The following is a 20,834-nucleotide window of genomic DNA, read 5'->3' on the forward strand; positions in this document are numbered from 1 at the left end:
AAAAAGCCTCAAAACTTACTAATCACTATTACTGGTAGTATTTACTGTCAGAACAAAAGAAGTCAAGGTCTAGGAATTAAGTGAATAAAATGCAACAAGAGCCAACTCTGTAGAAACACAGAAGTCACATAATAATGGAATTTTCCATTTAAAACATAATGTTATAAGGGAACTGCCTCAGCAGAGAACAACTAGAGTGGGGAAGGCTTGCATTCAAATTAGATCTTTCCAATTGCAAACATTGACTCATGCAAATTAAAAATACCTAACATCTCAAAACAAAATAGATAAAAAGGCCATTATATGGTTGTCACTCTGTTCAGTTAAACATTTTTCAAAGATCAAAGAACCACACTGGCTCACGGCAGCAGGGGTCCAAGCTTATGATTTCTACTCCTCAGTGTAACTAAATGCAGCTATTCCCTTTGGCAATTACAACTAATTTTTATCTTCTGATGTCTCTGTTTTTATTCAAGTCAAGAGATTAGCTAAAAAAGATGCAAGTACAAATCTGGAAATTATTTAATTCCGCTGGGATCAAGTGAAATCAGAGAGCAAAAAATCACGTTTAAGGAGGGATCAATCAAGCTGATTATAAAACACTGACTTGAATTTACATGATTTGCAGAAAAAATTCTGATGTTTTATTGTGCAAGTTCTCTTCAACTACATGCAAAAAGAAATCACCTAAATGCCAATAAATGTAGAAACACACGATATGACACCGATTACATCTCCCCCTCAGTTGACCATGTTACTACAGGCTAGTACGTACAAGCCACAGAGCTTCATGACAGCTGAAAGAGATTTTCACCAGGAGCCTGCATGGATGCAAATGTCCTTCTAGGAGAAGTTACCTTGAGCGCAGGCAAGCTGAAGCCATCGGTTAGATTGTGTGCCTCCTCTTCAGAGACCTGCTCTTCGCTCAGTCCCAGACCCAGCTCCTTAAAGGGAACTACACAGATGTAGCTGGTCACATTGTCACTCTCGGAGTTCAGAGGGTAGGTTTAGCTGGAGTTAAGGTGATTAACAAAGCAACTTTCGCATTAAACACACAGAAAAGGAAAAAACACCTAATAAGGTTTCTTATTTCTGGCAATTTGTATGAAAGCACATACATTCCACCCAAATCCACTTGAATCCTGTTTAACTGAATGTTTTGCAATCCTCAGAGCACAAGTTTTAAAAGCTATTAGAAGGATGAGAGGTAAGACGTTGATGAAACACCTATGTCTAAATACAAACAAAGAAACAGAACAGATTCATGAAAAATCCCTGCATCCCTTTCAAGTGAGAAAAATATCTTATCTTTAAATATTAAGTTTCCAAGAGGTAGCTCATGTCAATCTTAAACCATAAATCATGTATTTAACAGAGGAAAGAGGAGAACAATTGAGCAATTTTAAGTTCCAAAGGTAGCCTGTGTTAAAGACCAAGCTCAGGATGACGGGAATTCCCTGCGAGTTCTGTCTATGGAGGGATCTCTACAATAACTGCTCTTTGACACTTCCAATCGTACCGTGAAGAACAGGAGCTCTCCAACTGTCATACCGTTAATTTTATTGATTACATCACTGTAAAGCCACCATGATCTTGGCAGGAACAGTGGCAAACTCTCATCTACCAACGCTATTCAGCACACTTCAGTTCTGAGTATGAAAATGTACATTTCCAGTCCTCAGAAATGCTGAAAAAGTAGGAAGCAAGCACAATATAACTGATACCAGAAGACAGATAAAAATAATTCATAGACCAGGCAGCATTTATTTTAAAATAGCACTAATTTATTATTTTAAAATAACCTCATGCTGGGGAAGGGGGAGGAGGAACAGTTCAAGATTTATGCACATTTTCGATAGTTACTCAGTCAGAAAATAGTAAAATTTGCTTTAAAACAGAAACCTACAACTTATGGGCATAAGCGCATTCTTTCTACAGAAATACATTAAAAAACATATTTGCAAAGCATTCATAAAAATAAGGCCTTAGTTTAAACTATGTTTTTTTAATTTATATTTTGATTTACAAACTGACCACTCTCATCTCTTCAGGCACACAAAGCTGATTAAAAGCACCTGCCTCCTGTCCAACTAATGTGTTTTCTGGGGAAGCTACAAGTTCCACCCGCTTTCACTCCCAAATTTTCTACCTGCTAAATCCTCATAGGATTAAACTTGTAACAATGATTTGCTTGAGAAAATTTTTACCACTTAAGTAGAACAACATTGCATAAAATAAAATTTCTGTGACCTAGGAAAATACTGTGCCCAGGCTCTGAAGAAACAACTACATTTCACCCTAAATCCTCCCCTAAGTCCAGGAAGAAAGAAGCCTATTAAGCATTCTCCAGAAGCATGAATGCAGATGAAAACCTGCAATGCAAATCACTCAGATACACAATATATTGTTGCCACCAGCTGCTGCCTCCCATAAACGGGGTGTTTATTCTGAGTTAACCCGACAGCACGCCCAGCAGATGGAGCACATGGGATGAGGATGGTAACTCCATCAGAAGTCAGGTCAAACTCCTCCAGGACCAGTTATCTCAGACACAATTATATTCCTTGTTAATCTTTTCCCGCAACAAGACGTTTCCAACAGCTAAAAAGCAGTTTGGACACAAGTGAATTTCTAAGTCATGCTAAAAAGAATTTCTAGGAAACCTCTCAAATGTGTTGTTTGACCAAAGGAGCCACTTCTTGATATTATGTCTCAGCTAGGGATTCCCAGTGGACTCCTGCATCTCCTGCCTCCTCCTCCTCTATTGTAGCCCTCCCACTCCCATTTCTATGTGACAGATGAAAGCAGAGAGCTGATCCCATGCCCCCATTAGCTTCATAAGGACTAAGCCTTTAGAATGTTTAAACACATACACACAAACATACACATACACACAAACACACTTCCTTCATGCACTTTGCTCTAAAATGCAACTATTTTTAGTGCTAACATTTGCTATTAAAGCCAAAATACAGTAACTAACCTTAGGTTAGTTAAATTTTTCTATGTCTTTGTGAAAATATTTCATTCATAACTTACATTCCTTATTAGCTTGGAAGAAGACAAGGCAAAACTACTTAATAAACTGCCAAATCCAGAATAAAATATCCGCACAGGGAATGTCCAATATCTGTCAGGAGACCGATCTTATTTACCTACAGAAGAGCAAGAACACTGATGTACCTCTGTACGTCACAATTTACTATTCATACTTTGGTCTTCCAAAGCACATTCCCATCTAAAAATCTAACAGGAGGGCCTCACAATATCCCTGAGAAATCCAAGCTGCTCTTTTATAAAATTCTCACCTGCTCACCAGGCAGGAAGGGATGAGCTAAGCATGGGATGGACTGGCTGGTCAAGGAAGAAACATGGCACTGAAAAATTCCCAAGTATCTTTACTCGGACATTGCAGCATCGGATTTCTGATTTAGGCTCTTATGACCCAAAGGAGGTACTACCTTTTGTTCAGCTTACTGTTTTCTTGTGTGAGCTTACTTTTTCCCAAGTTCAAAGGTATGTGTTTCCCTAGCATTTCATAATGCAGTAACTGAATTTTTACAGAGGAGAAGTAACAATTGTTTACTGGATTTACTGGAGGAAACTTGCAAGTTTCCCTGTGCTCAGGGCATCTCAAAGACATAGAATGTATTTTATAGCCATTCTACCTTAATGGGGTAAGACATCATTCAGTTTACAATACTGCTAGTGTTTTTATAACACTATTTATGCTTTGCCATCAGAGAATGACACCTTACACTGACAACAAAATTAAAGGTTCTTCAGTTTATGTGGTCCAACGCCCAGGTCCTACCTATCAATGTAGTTCAATGGAAATCTAGTGTCACACCATCTTGCACCAGCTGAGGATGAGACTATTACCAACATGAGCTACAAAATTTCCTCCATCCAGCTTGCATATAATTAAATCAGTGAATAAACCATAGATTCCCATGACGCAGAACCCATAAAGCTCTTAAGTATAAAAATATTAAGCAACTAGCACTCTGACTGAAGTACGGCCTGAGTTATCACACAATTCAATGGAGTATAGTGCAGAGATTTGTTGAACTAATAGTGACTGGTCTGCACAACATCCTGTACATACTTAACCCAAAATGCCTAATTTCTAGTTTAAGCTTTCAGCCATTGCATCCTACTATACCCTTATCTTCCAGATTAAAGGAGACACACTCTTCTCTTTCCTCCCTTCTGACTTTTTCCTATCATTTTGAGCAATGTACTCTTGCCGATATGAACAAATCAGAATATACCTTTCAAAAATAATTTGCAACAAAATCAATTTATTCATTTATGGCTTAATAAGGACTGATAATTTTCTCCACTTTGAAAAGATGCATCCATATGTGCTTAACAAAATCAGCTGAACAGCCTCTTACAAGAACTGTTTTCGAAGACAGGTTGCATCTATGTAATGTTAAGTCAAAAAACTGTTCAGAAATAAGCAAAATATATTTCAATGGGTTATTTTTTTCCCAGAAAATGTAATTTCAGTGAATGATGTTGTACAGACATAGGTTTGGGGTATTTTTATGTAATTTTGTAATACTAATCTGAATTTGAATGTTTCTCTAATATCTTTTTCTCTAATAAAAGCATTTTGTTTTGCTCTTGCCAGTGTAAATCACTAATAATGCTACTGGATTCATGTCTCTCACAAGGCTCAGCAAAAGCAAATTACAAATAGCAATGAATTAATTCATACTCAAATAACCTAGAGGATTTAAAGTCGAGAGTATCTTCTGATTTTGTGCAAAGAACTTAGTAAAAAAACCTGTAAAAGTCATAATTGGGATCTCATTTCCAGACTTTGGATGGAAGTTCATTTCCTTTAATTTATCAACATTCCTTTCCTTCAGTTTATCACCTCACTCCTTTATTTAATCTCTCCGGTTCCTGTTTCTCCTTGCTGTAGGCCAGATTTGTGCTAACAGTCTGATGACGGACAAGGGCATTAAAGTTGTCACAAGTGGCAGCTGTGAATGCTTTTGACATGAAGGAATCTTTGGCCCCTCCAGCATAAGAGTACTACTTAATTGCACAAGGCACTGGAATCTATTTGAAAGATGCTCCTTTCCATCAATGCCTATGTAATACACATAACATTTTCAGGCATTCACGATACGCAGAGAAAAATTCAAACTAAGGCAACTTGGAACTACCTTAAAGCTGCTCTTAATTATCCTGGTGGGGAGGAGGAATCTTTTACTCATCTCCCTCACATTTAAATTCCTTACTTTTGGTTTTCATGCACTGCAGAATTGGCCCAGCCTGCATCTCAGCTCATATGCTACCACTGTTTTTGCCACTACATTCTGCACAAATGAATGCTTCTCTTCCCAGAACTTATCTACATACAAGCAACTTCAATAAATTTTTGGCCATTTATTTCTGCTGGTCCTTACTACTGTAATATCTGCATGACGATTCGGTATAATGGAACTTCCACCTTAAAAATTTTTCAAAGACATATATAAATGTGAAATTATCCAAAGTAAACAAAAATTTATTCTCTCCCATTCCTTAATTTAAAAGCCGTTCCTTAACTTTAGTAGTTACAAAACTAGCGGACAGTCTAATACACACCAATATTCCTTGAAACTGTAACTTCTCCAGCCACAGCAACAACCTACACACCTGTCATAACCACCACTGGGCTGACTTACTTCGTGCTGGAGGATATTCAGGAGGGCCAAGGGGCCATGTTAACTGATCCTATTTTCAGACCTCTCTTCCCATGTTCTTCGAAGTGATTCTTGATTATTTCCAAGCTAGGTATCAGTTGCTCTTATCAACCTGTCTGAACCAGTCAGAGTATTTTTTTTCTTTCTTTACATAGCAAATACACCTTATTCCTCAGAGCTAAGAGTAAAGTCCTGAGCCCAGAATGAGGATGCCTATCCCTACACAAGTGATTACTTTGCAAAGAAATACTCATTTCCTTCAAAGTGAACGCACGCACTTGTAGCTTTGTGAGTGCCTCTGCGTGTCTACACGTCATCACTCAATCCACCCACTTGCCACGCAAGATATATTAGTCAATTATGTTCAGGAAGAAAAACCAAGTAATTTGTCATGTCAGATTTTCAACACTTACATTACCACCAGCTTTGGTTTCCCTGTATGTGTTTCTTTCAGATCAGGAACGTACCTGGTTTATTTTTTTGCTATAATACAGGGTGAAGACATTGTTATTTCCTATACAGTACAATAAGTACAACAAACACAGAAAAAACCCTTGAAATGCTAATGCCATTACAGAAAGTATACAATTCACTGAAGAAAGACAGATGACACTTCACAAAATGGAATCTGAACCAAGAGTTCTGCTTTGATTCAGAGTAGAAACTCCTCGCCCTTAAATGCGCCTTTTGGCTGATTAATGTAATCAGAGTTTCACGCAGCTGGTCTGAAACAGGAAATCAACTTACCTTTGAACACAGGGATGGCGAGTGAAAGGCCATATTGTTCAGAGGAGAGGGGATTCTGGTGCAGGGAAAAAGATGGCTAGAAGGAATTATAAAACAAAATCCTGAAGGACTCTGAAACGCATTATCAGTACTTACACCAAAGGCATGGGTGTCAGTAACTGGGACAATGTTTTCAGTGCACAGAAACTCATCTCACACTGCACAGTACACAAAAAGACAAAAATTTTAAGAATGTTCCAAACCAAGCATAAGCCTCAATTCACTATGCTACCTTTATCTTGTTTAGGTAAGTAATTAGATATCGTATGCTTCTAGATATACTAACTCTAAACACTGGCAAAATTACAGGTACGTTACGTGGAATATCTGAACTCGTGGGCTTTCACAAAAAGGATATTTTTTCAGCATGTATAGTGTAGCCAGTCTTGAAGCTCGGAAGTTGGCTCTGACAGATCGATAAACAGCTTTCCGGAGACCAATAAGATGCTGACTAGGATGCTGTCCAGCTTTATTAAATGGGCAAGCGGCACTGACCCTGTCAAGCAAACTTGAAAAGTAAAATGTGATACAACTGTACAGATGTCCTAAAGTATTTTTAAAAGACAGTACATCAGTTTTCTTATTCCATTACTTAGAAAACTTTTTCAAATAACTCAGTAACTATGAGACCAAAAAAAAAAAAATCAATCATCTCAATGATATATTTAATCAAAATTTCAGATAAGCAGCCAGGATTCCTCAGTAGACAGCCTGATCCTATTCTCATCTGAGCCATGGCAAAACTCCTGAGGACATTTGTTTTCTCCAAAGTTTTCCAAAATGATTCACTACGGGTAGACGGGCCATACCAGTATCTCTGTTACAAAACTATCACAAGCCCACTGTAAGCTTTGGAAGTTTTAACACACAGGTATTCAACAGACACCTCTTTATATGCAAATTTGTTCTTAAAGTATTTTTTTGCAGAAAAAATGCTCTACTACATATTCTTTTTCATACAAAACACCATATCCTTTCAACCTTCTCCATGCAGAATCTTCTCTAGGTCAACAGAAATATTATTTGAGTGGTGACATAGATTTTATCATCAATGCAATGAATGACAGCTGTGTTTGTGGGAGTCTGACAGGTAAACACATGAAATGTATGCAACTACACAAGCATATTTGAAAATATATTGTGATGTCAACACATTCAGGTGAATATACCATTTAAAAGAAACTGTGCCATTTTCCTATTAGAACATACTTCGGAATGGCTTTAGAACTGTAAGAAATTGCCTTATCTGGAAATAAACTGAATTGTGAATTGTGTGAATGTTAAACACGTCTGTGTAACATTAAGCTGTAGGAAAGGAAAAAAAGATTAATATCCAGTTATATCTATTCATATACAAACCTATGACTGAGACACTGAAATTAGCCTAGGTGTGCTCTACTTGCTGGGACTGTTTTTACTGGAATCAACTCAGGAATGGATGTAGTGTGGACAACAGGATGATGAATTGTGATGAATTGTTTGGGGACTGGAAGCCTGTGTTTGCTCTCATCTTTCCCAGGGCATGGTGAGGAGTTGATTTCATGTCCACAGTCACTTAAAACAGAAAAGGTGTACAGGGTACCTGGCAAGACTGAGTTGGGCTGCTGCATTGGTAACTATTTCTGTAGCCCCTCTGACTGAAGAACTGACTAAGCCAGCAGATCTGACTCTGCTGGAAAAATGTCAGTCCCACTGCATGTGCTTAGCTGGACCATGCTGTACATTGACCGGGAGGGTAAATAGCTTATGGCCTTCACTGTCAAATATGAAAAGCAATGCAGACCACCCAGTGAGCAAAGCTGGACCCATATCAGTATGTTAAATATGATTAACAGGGAGATTCGTGCCAAATACCGCAGTAAATATACTAAAATATGCTAGCTAAAATACTATATTAAAATATCTGCATACCATATTAAATTATGTGAGTGTCATCAAAATGGTTTATATAACATCTCATCAAGTACACTAAAATCTGAATAAAATGAAACCAACCTGTGTTAATTTCAATTTCTAAACGTAAATTTAAAGTGCTAGTCTTGCCATACGTTTCACTAAGGAACACAGCATGTAATGTAGTACATGCCAATGTAGTACATGCCAATCTCTAACGTGTCCCTGGCTTTTGAAGGTAACAACTGGAAGCATTTGTGGATAAACTCTCACATCAGTCTGTAGACTCAAGCCCTGGGTGAACTGTCAGAAGCAGGCTCAAAGAAAAGGAGCAAAACTCTTCTACCATAAAAAAGAGATCGGTTCTGCTACAGTGATGTAAGCGTTTCCAGCTCCTATACAGAACAAATGGAGCACAACTCATACACAGCATACACTGACAGTATTCAGCAAAACAATTTGCTTTCTTTCTGAGAATGCTTGTTTCAGGGTTTTTTTATAAAGTAACAATTCTTTATTCCAGTAATCTTAAATTAATATAACTTTCTATAAATGTCTATGTGCCAGACATGCCATACCCCTAACTTCCTAAAGTTCCATTTATCTTCTATGTATTTTAATTGGACTTACAAAATGTTATCAGCTTTGTGTATCAGCCACAAACAGCAAGAAGAAAAAAAAGGTTAAGGGTGAATTTCCTCTTTCCTACTGCTCCAAAGCCATTTTACGTGTAAAGAACACTGACTTATTTCTGCATTAATCTCACAAGCCAAATTTTAAATACGCTCTCAACTTTTAACAAACTTGCACAGACACATTAATAAAAACCTATTACTGCACTCCAACATGAAGGCAGTTCTATAAAGATGCTATATATACCAATATGTGCTCGTAGAGCTTGCTTCTAGTTTAAAATATAGTAAAAAGGAGCATTTTGGAGAAAAGCTAATTATTTCAGTGACAGACCAGGAAATAACTACTTGCTGCTTATTGCTCCAGCCTTTCATTATGTATTCCTACAGTTTTGATTTTATAATAGGCAAGACAATGGACATACTTTCATTATGCAGTGGAAATTCCAGGCTGCAACCCGTGATCAAGCTTCATTTGTCTAATTGAGAATGAAAAAATTAGACAGAAATACTGGCATTCTGCCTGACTAGGGCACTGCCCTACCTTGGCTACACAATTTCTGTAATCCAGACTACCCTGGTGAGGCCTCAGCCATCTCTGCATTGCAGAGCTGGTACCATGCAGACATACCTGAAACGCCAACAGCAGCGTTAAATGCTTCTGAAGGCCATTCTGAAATCAGAATATCCAGTTGCCTTTGAGAGCAGCTAATAGAAGAGAGGCCTGACAGGGTTCTTAAGTTTCTAAGTGGCTGCTGTTGGGTTTTTTGGGTGGGAGGGGACTGAACGCAAAACGATGCTTCAATTTGGCAAGCATATAGCAATCACCATCACACAGTAGTAAACCAGTGAACTAGTGGAAAACTGAACAAAACCTCATCAAGGATAATTTAACATTTACAGAGACAGTGAAATATCAATTAACAAGGGGCAATTAGGATAGAATAAAGCAAAGCCACAGATACTTCAAAGCATATGTAAATTAGCCTACAAGAACACAGCAATGGATGGTGCAATGGGGAGAAAAACCAGCAATGGAACGCATGGAACTTCAGGCCAAAGTTGCAGACCTGGGCTTGCCATATCAGAGCTTAGCTAAGTACAGCCAGCCAAAATCTGAACTCAGTGCTATTTAAATGTCAGCCTCAGTATCTTTCCATTCACAACATGGTTAATGCAGAGTCCAAACTATGCTGAGCTAGCAGTATATTAAAACAGCAGCATACGTATTGAGCAGGATGCTGTGCTACCTAGTTGAAGTCCCATTCCTTCAACGATGTAAAATAACACACGAAGATACTCATTAACCTTTCAGAATCAACCATTTCTATTGGCATGCAACTCTTTCTGAACAATCATTAAGACAAGGTTACTACAGAGGAACATACTAAACTTTGTTCTTCTAGGTTTATTGTAGCAAAATTCCAGAAGAAAAAGGTACCTAGTTTTTTTGGATCATACATGAAGCACTATCTCAAGCAAATAATTTCACGGTGCCCTGTGCAACATCATCTCTTGCAATGTGGATGCAGAAAAGGCCACTCGGGAGTTAGAAATTCCTCCAGGCTAAACCCAAACCAAAACCTGTACAGCAACAACTCCTTCCTACTGGACAATTGTTCCAATGAGGATGCTGGCACAGTCAGACTTCTCCCACTCCATCCATACTCCAAGGTCTTTTGAAAAGCTTGCCAAAGTTTTAAGTAAAGAGGCTATTAGATCAAGCATCAGCTTAAAGATCAGACTGGTTTTTGTTAATCTGTTATCTAAGATATGTAGTAAAAGAACAAGGCACCAGCACTTTAGAGATTGACCACAAGTTCATTTGCTTAAACTTAGGAAAAAATCCAAATGCTTTTCTCATCTGTAATTTGGACAAGCCCTAACAATAATTTCTTTTAAGAACCCGTTTGCAAAGATAAGACTGCGATTGCTTAACTATATGCTTCTTCAGCAAAAAAACAAACCAAAACAAAACACATAGCTAGGCAGACTGAAGACGTGCTTATGCATTCCAAAGGGAGAATGAAACATTTCTTCAATGAAGCATACTGAAGGTACCTCAAGCTAGCAAATTAATTCAAAATGTTAAGTCTACAGTTTCAAGCTTGCATGTAAAAACATGTGCCTGAGTGCAGAATAGTTGGTCTGGCATGAACAAACAATTCCTTGGCACACACAAGGGAATTTTCAATTGTTTTTAGAAAGAAGTTGACTGGATTTAGCTGTTGGTATTTCCTACCTCCTTTAAGCCTAACCGGCACAGGTACACATGTAACCATAGGTTGTTACAAGGGAAAAGCATACATGGTGATGAGAGTGTGCAGAAGCGGGCCTGCTGGCTTTGGGATCACTGCATACACTGAACCTGTTCTGATGCTCTTTCACATTGCAAATAAGCAAAAAATTACCAAATAGCTACAAGAACTAAGTAACCAGGAACACTTTCACATCCCTTAAGTGGACGAGAGGCAAATTCAGCAGTAAATAATTTAAGAATCTAAACATCTCAACAATTCTATGCAAGAAAAAGAGAGTAATATAAACTTTATTTGATGTGGGAAATGACCTTCGATGGTCTTTGCTGATTGCTGTGTTCTCATTACTTCAGACCGTTATTTGTTAAACGAAAATAGAATGGTTTTCAGGTCATCTTGTTTTCTGAAATATGAATGATTACTTGCAGGCCAGTTTGTTTACATAGATTTGGTAACATAAGATTCAAAAAACCCTCAAAAAACCCTCTAAATGACTCCCCAGAATAGTTAACTAAATTGGTTCAAAATCCATTTCTTCATGTGTTCCATTGCTAGCACAGCAGGAGATTTCAAAGGCATACAAATTTTGTGAGACTTAATTCTCCTTCATGATGCAGGGGGTTAACACTGAGTTGTTAGAATTCATACTTTTAGTATTAATGGTAATTATACTATTTTATGGAAACTAAAAGCTATTACATTTTTCAGTAATTCCATTTGTTATCAGAGACAGCGTAACAAGACAATTTTAGAAGACATCTGGCTTGAACAGACCTGTGTATTAAATAAAGTGAAATATAGACTCACAGGGTAAATCCTCTGGAAATTACTTCAGTCTCTTGAATGAGTCGTAGAGCTTTCCTCACGAGATTAGTAAAAGCTCGGCTATTTGCCACTGTTTCTTCCAGCTGGATACAGTATTTTCGCAGGGACATTTGCAGCTTGGCTGTCCTCCATGTGCCCCACAGTCGAAAGACAGCATAGACAAGCAGAACTAGTCCCCACAGCAGCCACGATGATTCCTTCCACCACGAAGGAAGCATAAGCAGTGCACTTACAAAGGCAAGAAACAGCGAGACATCCCTGCAAACAGAGAAAGTATCATCAGCCACAGATTCCTGAGGTCAAACATGTGGGAAAATCATGAAGCTTTCGGTTACATTTGAGATTGTGACATCTTATTATGGGGCTTTCATGTAGGTCCTGAAGGGAGCTGTAAACACTGAAAACCATTCCTAGTGGCAGATTTAGATGTATGCTTGGTCAGTACACCCTAAGGAAACATTTCTCTGGCTTTTTTATGGCATGAGTAGAAGAACCATATACCACTTTGAAAGGTCAGTTTCTCTTACATGTATGACTCTAAAAAAAAGAAAACAGAAAAAGAAAAAACCTGACCACTCAGCATTATAAGCCAGGGTGGGTAGGAACTAGAATATCTGTACTTCCAGGTTCAAGAGTACAGTAGGGAAGGGCATGTTTCTTTTGGTAACAAAACCCTCAAGTAATGCCAGCTTTATTTTTTCCAGAATCTGACTCATTTAACTTGGACACCACTAGTTTTTAACACATTCTTATAAAGATGGCTTGAATAATCATTTTAAACAATTTGACAGCTTTTGAAAATCCTTAAAGAACAGAGTTACTAGTATCTCAGTTCAGTTATTTCTCAAGGATATTTTAAGAACTTCACAAAGCTGCTACTTTGCAAAAATTCAACAAAAATAAGTAACTGCTAGAAAATACACAGTGTTTCATACATAGTATTATAGTTGCAGTTTCGTAGAATTATGTCAGTCTTCACAGAGATGGATGGGATATGGGCTTCAAAGTGCATAATTTTACTTTTTCAGAGCTTTTTGAAAGAAAAATATTCACCTTCTTCACCCCTTAAAGCTGCATATGCTGTATTTAGTTTCGGAAGTATTCACAAGGAATATTTTCCCATTTCTAAAATAAGACATGGTCTCTGTGTTTCTATTATCCAGACAGTTTTATGGTCATATTTTAACAAGCTTTACAAGTGTTAACTCTTCAGGACTACTGAGAGGTTTCAGTAAAGGTCCAGTGTTTAAAATATTCCAGATATGTAATTAACTTTAGAAAGGACAGACACACAGCCTGTAACCTCATTGGTACATTAAAAGAAATAATCACGCACACAAAAAATGAATCACAACAATGAAAGACTGGAAGGGATTTAAGAGCTCACTTTGTCCATTTTCAGTTTGTGGTTAATCATGGACAGACTGAAGAAGAAAATGGAGAATTCACAACCCACCCAGGTAGCTATTCCAACTCATGAGTATCCTTAGAATTCAAAAGATTTCCCTCAGGTCCAGTCTGAATCATTAGCAAATTAATCACATTATTTTTCCTCATATCCCTCCCTTTACTAAACAGAATAAACGACAACTGATCACCATCTTCTCAACTACTTTCTGTACATTGTAACACTGTTCCATCGCACCTCAATTTTCTCCATTTTGGCCAAACAATCCTAGCAGGTTCTAATGTTTCTGGAAAAATACATTTTCTAAACTCATTATTCTTCTTGTTCTGGACTGTCTCTAAATTACCTATGTGTGGCATCAAAAAGGAGATGCTGTAGTCTAACACAAGCCCTAGGGAAACAAACAGAAAAACAAACCACCACATCCTGCATATAACAAGGACACCAGGATGAGATTTGCCGTTTTTTTAATAATTTGCTGACGCATTCAATTTATGCTCTGCAAGGATGTGCAGATCCTCTTCTGAAGTAGTAGTGCCTACTCAAATATTCACCACTTTGTGTTTGTTAATTTGTTTTTTCCTTCCCAAGTGTAGCATTAGACTTTCGTCTTTATTGACTTTTCTGTTGATTTCAAGATATTTCTCCAAGCTACTTTTGAACTTCATTCTGCCAAAACACTTACAAACTTGGTGTCATCTGTAAGCTGAGCAATATTCACAAATGTTCTAAATGTACTTTATCATCTGAACAGTTAAAGAAACAGTGAATAGTGCTAGGATCAGGACAAACCACTGGAAAAATGTGGTTTAAAAGTTCTCATTTGACAGAGGACATCAATAATGGCATATTACAACTTAAACAGTTGGGGTTTTTAGCCTGCTGTGGTTTTATAATAGTTTGATCTATTTTCCTAACACATGTATGAAAACATAGCACCAGGCTATGTTATGAAATGTTTTTATCTACTGATTCCTGTCCATTTCTGAGCACATCACTTTGTCAGAACACCCACCGTCCTTCTTATTTTTCAGAAGGTAGCTGTTCAGACATGGCTGCAGCTAGCTCTTTCAGTATTCTAGGGTGAGTTTCACCAGCCTCTGCTGACTTGAATGCTTCTTGTTTAAATATTCTTTAGTCTGTTCTTCTGGTATCCTACGTCTGAAAATTAATTGCACTCCCCCAACATATTTTAAGATGATCACAGCAAAGAAAACACTTTTCAATTCAGTCTTCACAATTATCCCCCATTTATGAAAATCACCGTTGTATAGCTTTAGAAATTCATTAATTAATCAACCATGCTAGTTCTTCCTTATAGCACCTATTAGGGTCTGGAAGTATCCATTCATGGTCATGTAGCTACCTCAGACACAGATATCTCAGTATCCATTCATGGTCATGTAGTTATTCTCAGTGAAAAGACTCACTCTTTCAACAAAATGCCCGAGGAAAAAAACATTATACAAAAATCTGAGGACTAGCGGACCAAAGACTCAAAGAACAGAGAAAAAAAACTTTATTGCTTTATTGCTGCATTTTATATAAAGAATATACAATATATTTTTTGCTTGTTTCTCAGTGAATATAGTGGTAGATATTCTCTGTACAATACCAAATATTAGGAGTTGCTAGGGAGCGTAGCGTTGGAAGCTGTCCGTTTTCCTGTTGCTTACACTGCCCTGCAGACAGGATACTGGGGTCAAGGAACTCAATCAGTTCCACATCCTCCTGCAGCAGAACTTCCTGTTGCAGGATGGTACGGAGCGTGTCAAATCGAAATCCAACATCCTTACCACAAACGGGCGGGAGAAAAAAAAACAGGCATTAGTAAAGAATTTGCAAATTCTTAAAATTAAGTTAGCAGAACAAGGAAAACACCCAGACACTCTACACTTTACTCACAACAATCTGTTCCCAAAGACTACAGGAATGTTTCAGATACATCACAAGTAGCTACTTCATTTTTATTAAACCTGTTTAACTTTAAAAACTCACACACTACCTAACAGTTCAGACTTGCAGGATGCACCACACTGACTTTTTGATCTGACCTAGATAGTAACAATACCTGGAAACATGCCACAGATTATGCCAATATATTTGGGTAAGAATCATGGAGGTACTGTATCTATTAGAAGATCATTAATAAAACAGCAAACATTTTTTTTCATGTCATGACATAATTTTTGTCATTAACAAACAAATAAAAATTAGAAAGAGCAAGAGAGATATTACAAATAAGTCAATAAAAAGTCACCTGTGGACACTTAATAACAGTAGGGTCAATGCACTCGACTCAAGCCCAGAGCCAAGGCAGCGAGGTCTTCTCCTGCAGGATTCTGTGCCCTTCACAAGGGAACTTGATCCAAACATGAAACAGCATGGGACTCTGAAGACCTCACACTTGCTAAACTCCAGGCAAACTTCAGGGAGTTAGTTACTTGTGGATTTGATGCCATTATAAGCATTTGCTACTTTTCTCCCTACAACTATAGCTCTTCAAGACAAATACACAGCTCTTGAAGACAAATATATCCATCAGAGAAGCCCCCTGAAATTTTAATTTGCTTACTGCACCAAACTGTAATCACAAAACACTTCAAGTTAAGAATGTCAAAACAAACCCCAACAAACACTGAACATGTGCATTTTTGCATCTAGCTAGATTACAGGAGGGAAAGAACAGTATTTCTGAAAACCCTTTAATACAAGCTGGTTACAGAAGTAAGGCATTTCACAGTACAAAATCTGTTTAGTTCTCTCATTGACAAAATGAGATTATTTATGAAACCATAAGATAGCTAGTCAAAAGTTTAATTCCATACATTGATGTCACTTGAGATAACTTGCATTCTACTTTTAATAGAAAACATTTGTTTCAGGACTGTGTGCAAGAGGAAACTCTGCCCTCCTCCGATGCATCCTGTGTCATTTCAGTACCCTGCTGTAGCATGCAGCAGGAGCAACGTGTTTTCCATATTCTTTGGTTGCGTCTCCATGTCAAGAAAGTAAGGCTAAAAAAAGCTGTTAAGATAATACCGTTGATTCACAGGGGAAGAGGGAGGAAGAAAAAAAGACAACCAAAGATCACTAATGAGAGGTTTGAGAGGAAATTTTGTCCCCTTGAGATAAGGGAGAAGAGAAAGCAATTGGACTCAGCAGAACTCTCTGAGAAATGGAAACCCCTAACTTCTCACATTGCTCAACACTTTTTTGTTTGTAGCTACATTTAAAGACATCATCCCTACATCATAGTAGAGAAAAATAAATCAAAATTGTAACTTTTAGATTCTGGAACAATCTGACTAATGTGACATTTGCAAGCCAGACTAGGAACCTGAAGCAGCTGGGTGCAAGTTAAAGCAGATCTCAGCAAGCCCAGGCTAGAGACTGAACTGGCTAGAAAGTGGCGCTGCAGAGAACAGGTGTGAAGGCAGCATAAAACTGTTTTAACTATCTGGGGTAAAACCACTCTTCAGATCTGTCCCACACAGGCTGACTTGGGGCCTAAAATTTCCTGAAGGCTCCAGGAGTAGAATACAACTTCTGGTGAGGCAGATGGACACCCAGCCTGCTTCTGAACTGCTCAGCCGAGAGCACAAAGGTAGTACAGACAACTGTTCTTGCCTCTCGCTACAGCCAGACTGCTACACAGATGTCGTCTGCTCTTAATGCGTTAACACTGTTCTGAAGCATTATGATGGAGGTGCCTTAGTTTGGTTCTCTTTTGCCAGTTCAGTTTGATTTTCCCAAATGCAGAAGCACTGTGGAGAGCACTGCAGAAACAAATAGGCCAGGATGGGTCCAGGGGTAGTACAGGGGCACTGCGGTGGTGCTACACTTGAGCTAATAAGCTGAAACAGAGGGTGAAGGAATACTCAGATGAAGCTGTAGAGTCTTCTGTCTTGAGCTGTGTCTGCAAGGCACTGGGCTGCAAAGCATGGACTTTCTCAGTCACTGTCTTCCCACTGCCTTCCACCGAAGGGGGTAGGTACACTGTAGGTTAACTCCTTTCAGCTTTCAAGAATTTCCTTAATTTCTCACACATTTTAATTTCTCTTCCACATTTTTAATATCTTCAACCTGGCTACTGATATTGTTCCTGTTCTTGTGTGCCAAATTCCTGGCACAGTAACTCTGAAAACCAGTGTCAATATTATCTGAAGAATAAGCAAAACTCTTAGAGCCAAAACCAACAATAAAGACCAAAGATGGTCCTCAGAGGATGAGGTACAGAGGAAAGACAGACTTGTGAATATGGAAAGGAAATGGGAAAAAAAAAAGTGATCACTTACCAGTCGGTGAAGTATGTCATCATTTTTCTTATACTGTGGAAAAGGAAACCAACTTCTAAAGAACTCAACTAGTTTTGACAGGATGCCTTGCTGAAGGAAACAGAAATTACTCCAATTAAAAAAAAAAAAAAAAAAGCCAGAATCAAAATAAATAACAACAGACAATTCCTTTAATTCTGCATTTGCCTTTCTTGCTAACACAGACCCAAGTACCTGTAAGGAAGTTTTGCTTACTGTGTCTGGCCTAACTTCAGAGTACGCTGAGGGAACATCTGCTTCCCGTCAGTTTGCCTGTACACAGGAGTGTGAAATAAAGCTTTCAGTAACCCCACCTATTCGGAGCATAATGGATTGTTATGTTGCACTGTTAAAAATAACTACGGCTAGAATTTTAGTTTGATCTCAAGTTGGCAGCTACTGCATTGATATGAAAGCCTTTCCTTGAGGATAAAAAAAGCAGTGAAGCTAAACAGCTGAAAGGGACTGAAGAAAAGTAAAAGGCCAGGAGAAGAACAACCTCTCCTTGGCAGACCACTGCAGCTTGAGGACGAGGCTCTGCAGAAGTTGTGAACAGACACAGGGAAGAGTGACTGTAAGAAGAGGAACTGTGCCAGAAACTCCCTGTCTCAACCAGTGCACGCTACCAGGTACTTTGTCTCCATGCTGCTTCCCATGAAACCTAAACCCACACTTTCATCTGAGCTGTAAATATAACTTCGAATGCAACTAATTAGAGGAAATCCCTCTTGGTCATTACACATTTTAGTAATTTATCTTCCTAAAACATAATCCATGACAGATTTTGCTTTACTCTGCAGCCATTCGATAAAAAAAAAAAAAAAAAAAAAGGAGTTTTTGACACACACTGTATATCTACTTTCCTCAGACTGAGCTGGCAGGAAGTATTGTTCAAAATGTTTACTTACATATATTTCATGAATTCTGAGGCCCTACCTCTAAATCTTCAGACTGCTGACATGTAATACAATCAAATGAAAGGTAAGACAAAAAAAAAAAATTGTGGAGCACCTACATTTTGTAGCATACTGTTTCAAAATAAAATAAAAAAACCCAACAGATTATACTAGCTTGATGTATAAAGGGTGTCTGCAGTAAATCAGCTTCTTCTGTTTATCTCTCGGTTTTTTTCTTTCCCCACCCCCCTTGGTATTTTTTCTTTTTTTTTTCCCCCCAAATATAAGGTAGAAAATAGAAGACTAAAACCAAGCAACAGGAGCTTGGAGCTTTGCGGTTAGCCTTGTGATCAGCCTGACAGCCCTCTGAAAGGCAGTGTGACACAAGTTTGATGCAGCAAGCCAGGGCAGAGCAGCTTTGAGCAACACTAGAAATTGTCACCCTAAAGCCCTTATGCTTCAACAATTTTTGAAATAACTTACTTTGGCATCCATTTAGGTAATCTAACTCAAGGTTTTCTTTACACATGTCTCATCTTTCTGTGTACAGTTAGAATTGCAGACCTATGCCAAAAGGAAGCGTTTTTAGGTCAGTGAAGAAAGAAACCAATAATACAGGTTTCATAATGATAGCTCTTCCCGATACACAGGCATCATCGTGGCTTATTAGGAGGTGCTATCCCAGCAACCCACACTTCTTAGACTATGGAATAAATCCAAGTGATTGCATTCTGATGTTGCTCAAGGGCACTGACATAAGTTGGAAGAGTGCCACAAGTTGTAGCACTAGATTATCCTCCAAGTTTCTTGTAAAGTGGTCCAAAATAAAATTTTTGAATTACAATTTGTAGAAAATTGAGATTAAACAAACAAAGGTGCTTGCTCTGCATTTGAGTTGCAGACGGATACTTCATTCAGCGGTACTTTCCCCTGTACTTTGAAAACAAGAGTACAGAAAGATTTGTCCATTTACTATTCAAACTTATGCCTCTTGGAAGCTACCATTTTCAACTGCCCACCCTTCATAAGTCTTTGGGTTTTTATCATGAACATTTAAACCTACAGCAAGGATAATTTTTTTTTTAAAAAAAGCTGACTAAACTAGACTGTGGAATCACTGAAAAAAACCCCATACTAGTGTGCTACGTAAGTCATCTTCTGGTTTATTTTTGTGTTTTAGTTTAAAAATAAAAATCTGAGCTTGCATAAACACTCAACAGGCATGTCAGTGCTTGAAAACACAAAACAAGACAACCCGCTGTCTTGGGCTGTGACCCAGTAAAGTACAGTAACACATTAAATTATTCAGATCCTTGGAATAGTGTCTCACAGATTGCACTCCCGTTGGGAGTGTCACTGACAAGTAAAACAACTTTCATCAACACACAAGTCAGGTCATGTTGCCAATGCTTCTGGAGTATTCTTCTTACAACTTTAGAACACAACGCAGCCAAACTCTCTGTAAACTGAATAACAGAGATGTACAACTCCTAACATTTAAAAAAAGTAGCATAGGACACACACATTTTAGATTCTTTTGCATCTAAAATATAATTCTATGGACTATTCCTTTTCTGTACAGGATGAACCTGAAATGGCAACTTAGCAGGTATCTAAAATATCATCATTCACATCGGCACCTTTCAATTCTGTGCACTTCAGAAAGAAGCTAATGCTACATATTAAATACCTTCCAGCTACCCAGAGCTAGCATTAAGTGGGTGGGAGCCCTAGACAAAGGCAAAGGACTAATTCCTCTGCCTTTCTGCATCAGGTCACCTGCACAGCTACTGAGGGCTAGGCCCAACACAATCCTCAGTAGCTGCCTCCAGCATCAGCCCTGTTCTAGTGATGAAATATTATCACATCTAACATGGGGTAAGGTGTGACAGTATAATCAATTAAAACATTCAGATATGCACAGCAGTCTAGGAAAACGACTGAGAAAGGAAAATGTAAATGGGAAGAAATACATTCCTTAAAGATCAAGCGGAATTACCCAAATAGGATTTAATGCCAGAAAACAGGTCTAGGAGCTCTTGCAAACAGTGCTTTTGAGTATCAGGCGATCATGAGACCAGAACTTCAGCTGTAACTTTCTCTAGAGATTGGTAC

General features: G+C 38.2%; 1 protein-coding gene across 1 annotated transcript in view; it reads right to left on the minus strand.

Annotated features, from left to right (window-relative positions):
* The window catches only part of VEZT (vezatin, adherens junctions transmembrane protein), a 57,138-nt gene that overhangs the window by 15,136 nt on the left and 21,168 nt on the right, over positions 1-20,834 (minus strand). The window contains exons 3-7 of the mRNA XM_086470911.1: positions 17,806-17,895; positions 15,123-15,298; positions 12,082-12,357; positions 6,850-6,987; positions 858-1,005 (exon numbers count right to left, since the gene is read on the minus strand). Of these exons, the coding sequence (XP_086327037.1) occupies positions 858-1,005; positions 6,850-6,987; positions 12,082-12,357; positions 15,123-15,298; positions 17,806-17,895 (828 nt within the window). The remainder of the gene's footprint in view (positions 1-857; positions 1,006-6,849; positions 6,988-12,081; positions 12,358-15,122; positions 15,299-17,805; positions 17,896-20,834) is intronic.

The sequence above is a fragment of the Leptosomus discolor genome, chromosome 1, assembly GCF_034619465.1.
Source record: "Leptosomus discolor isolate bLepDis1 chromosome 1, bLepDis1.hap2, whole genome shotgun sequence".
Classification (NCBI taxonomy): Eukaryota; Metazoa; Chordata; class Aves; order Leptosomiformes; family Leptosomidae; genus Leptosomus; species Leptosomus discolor.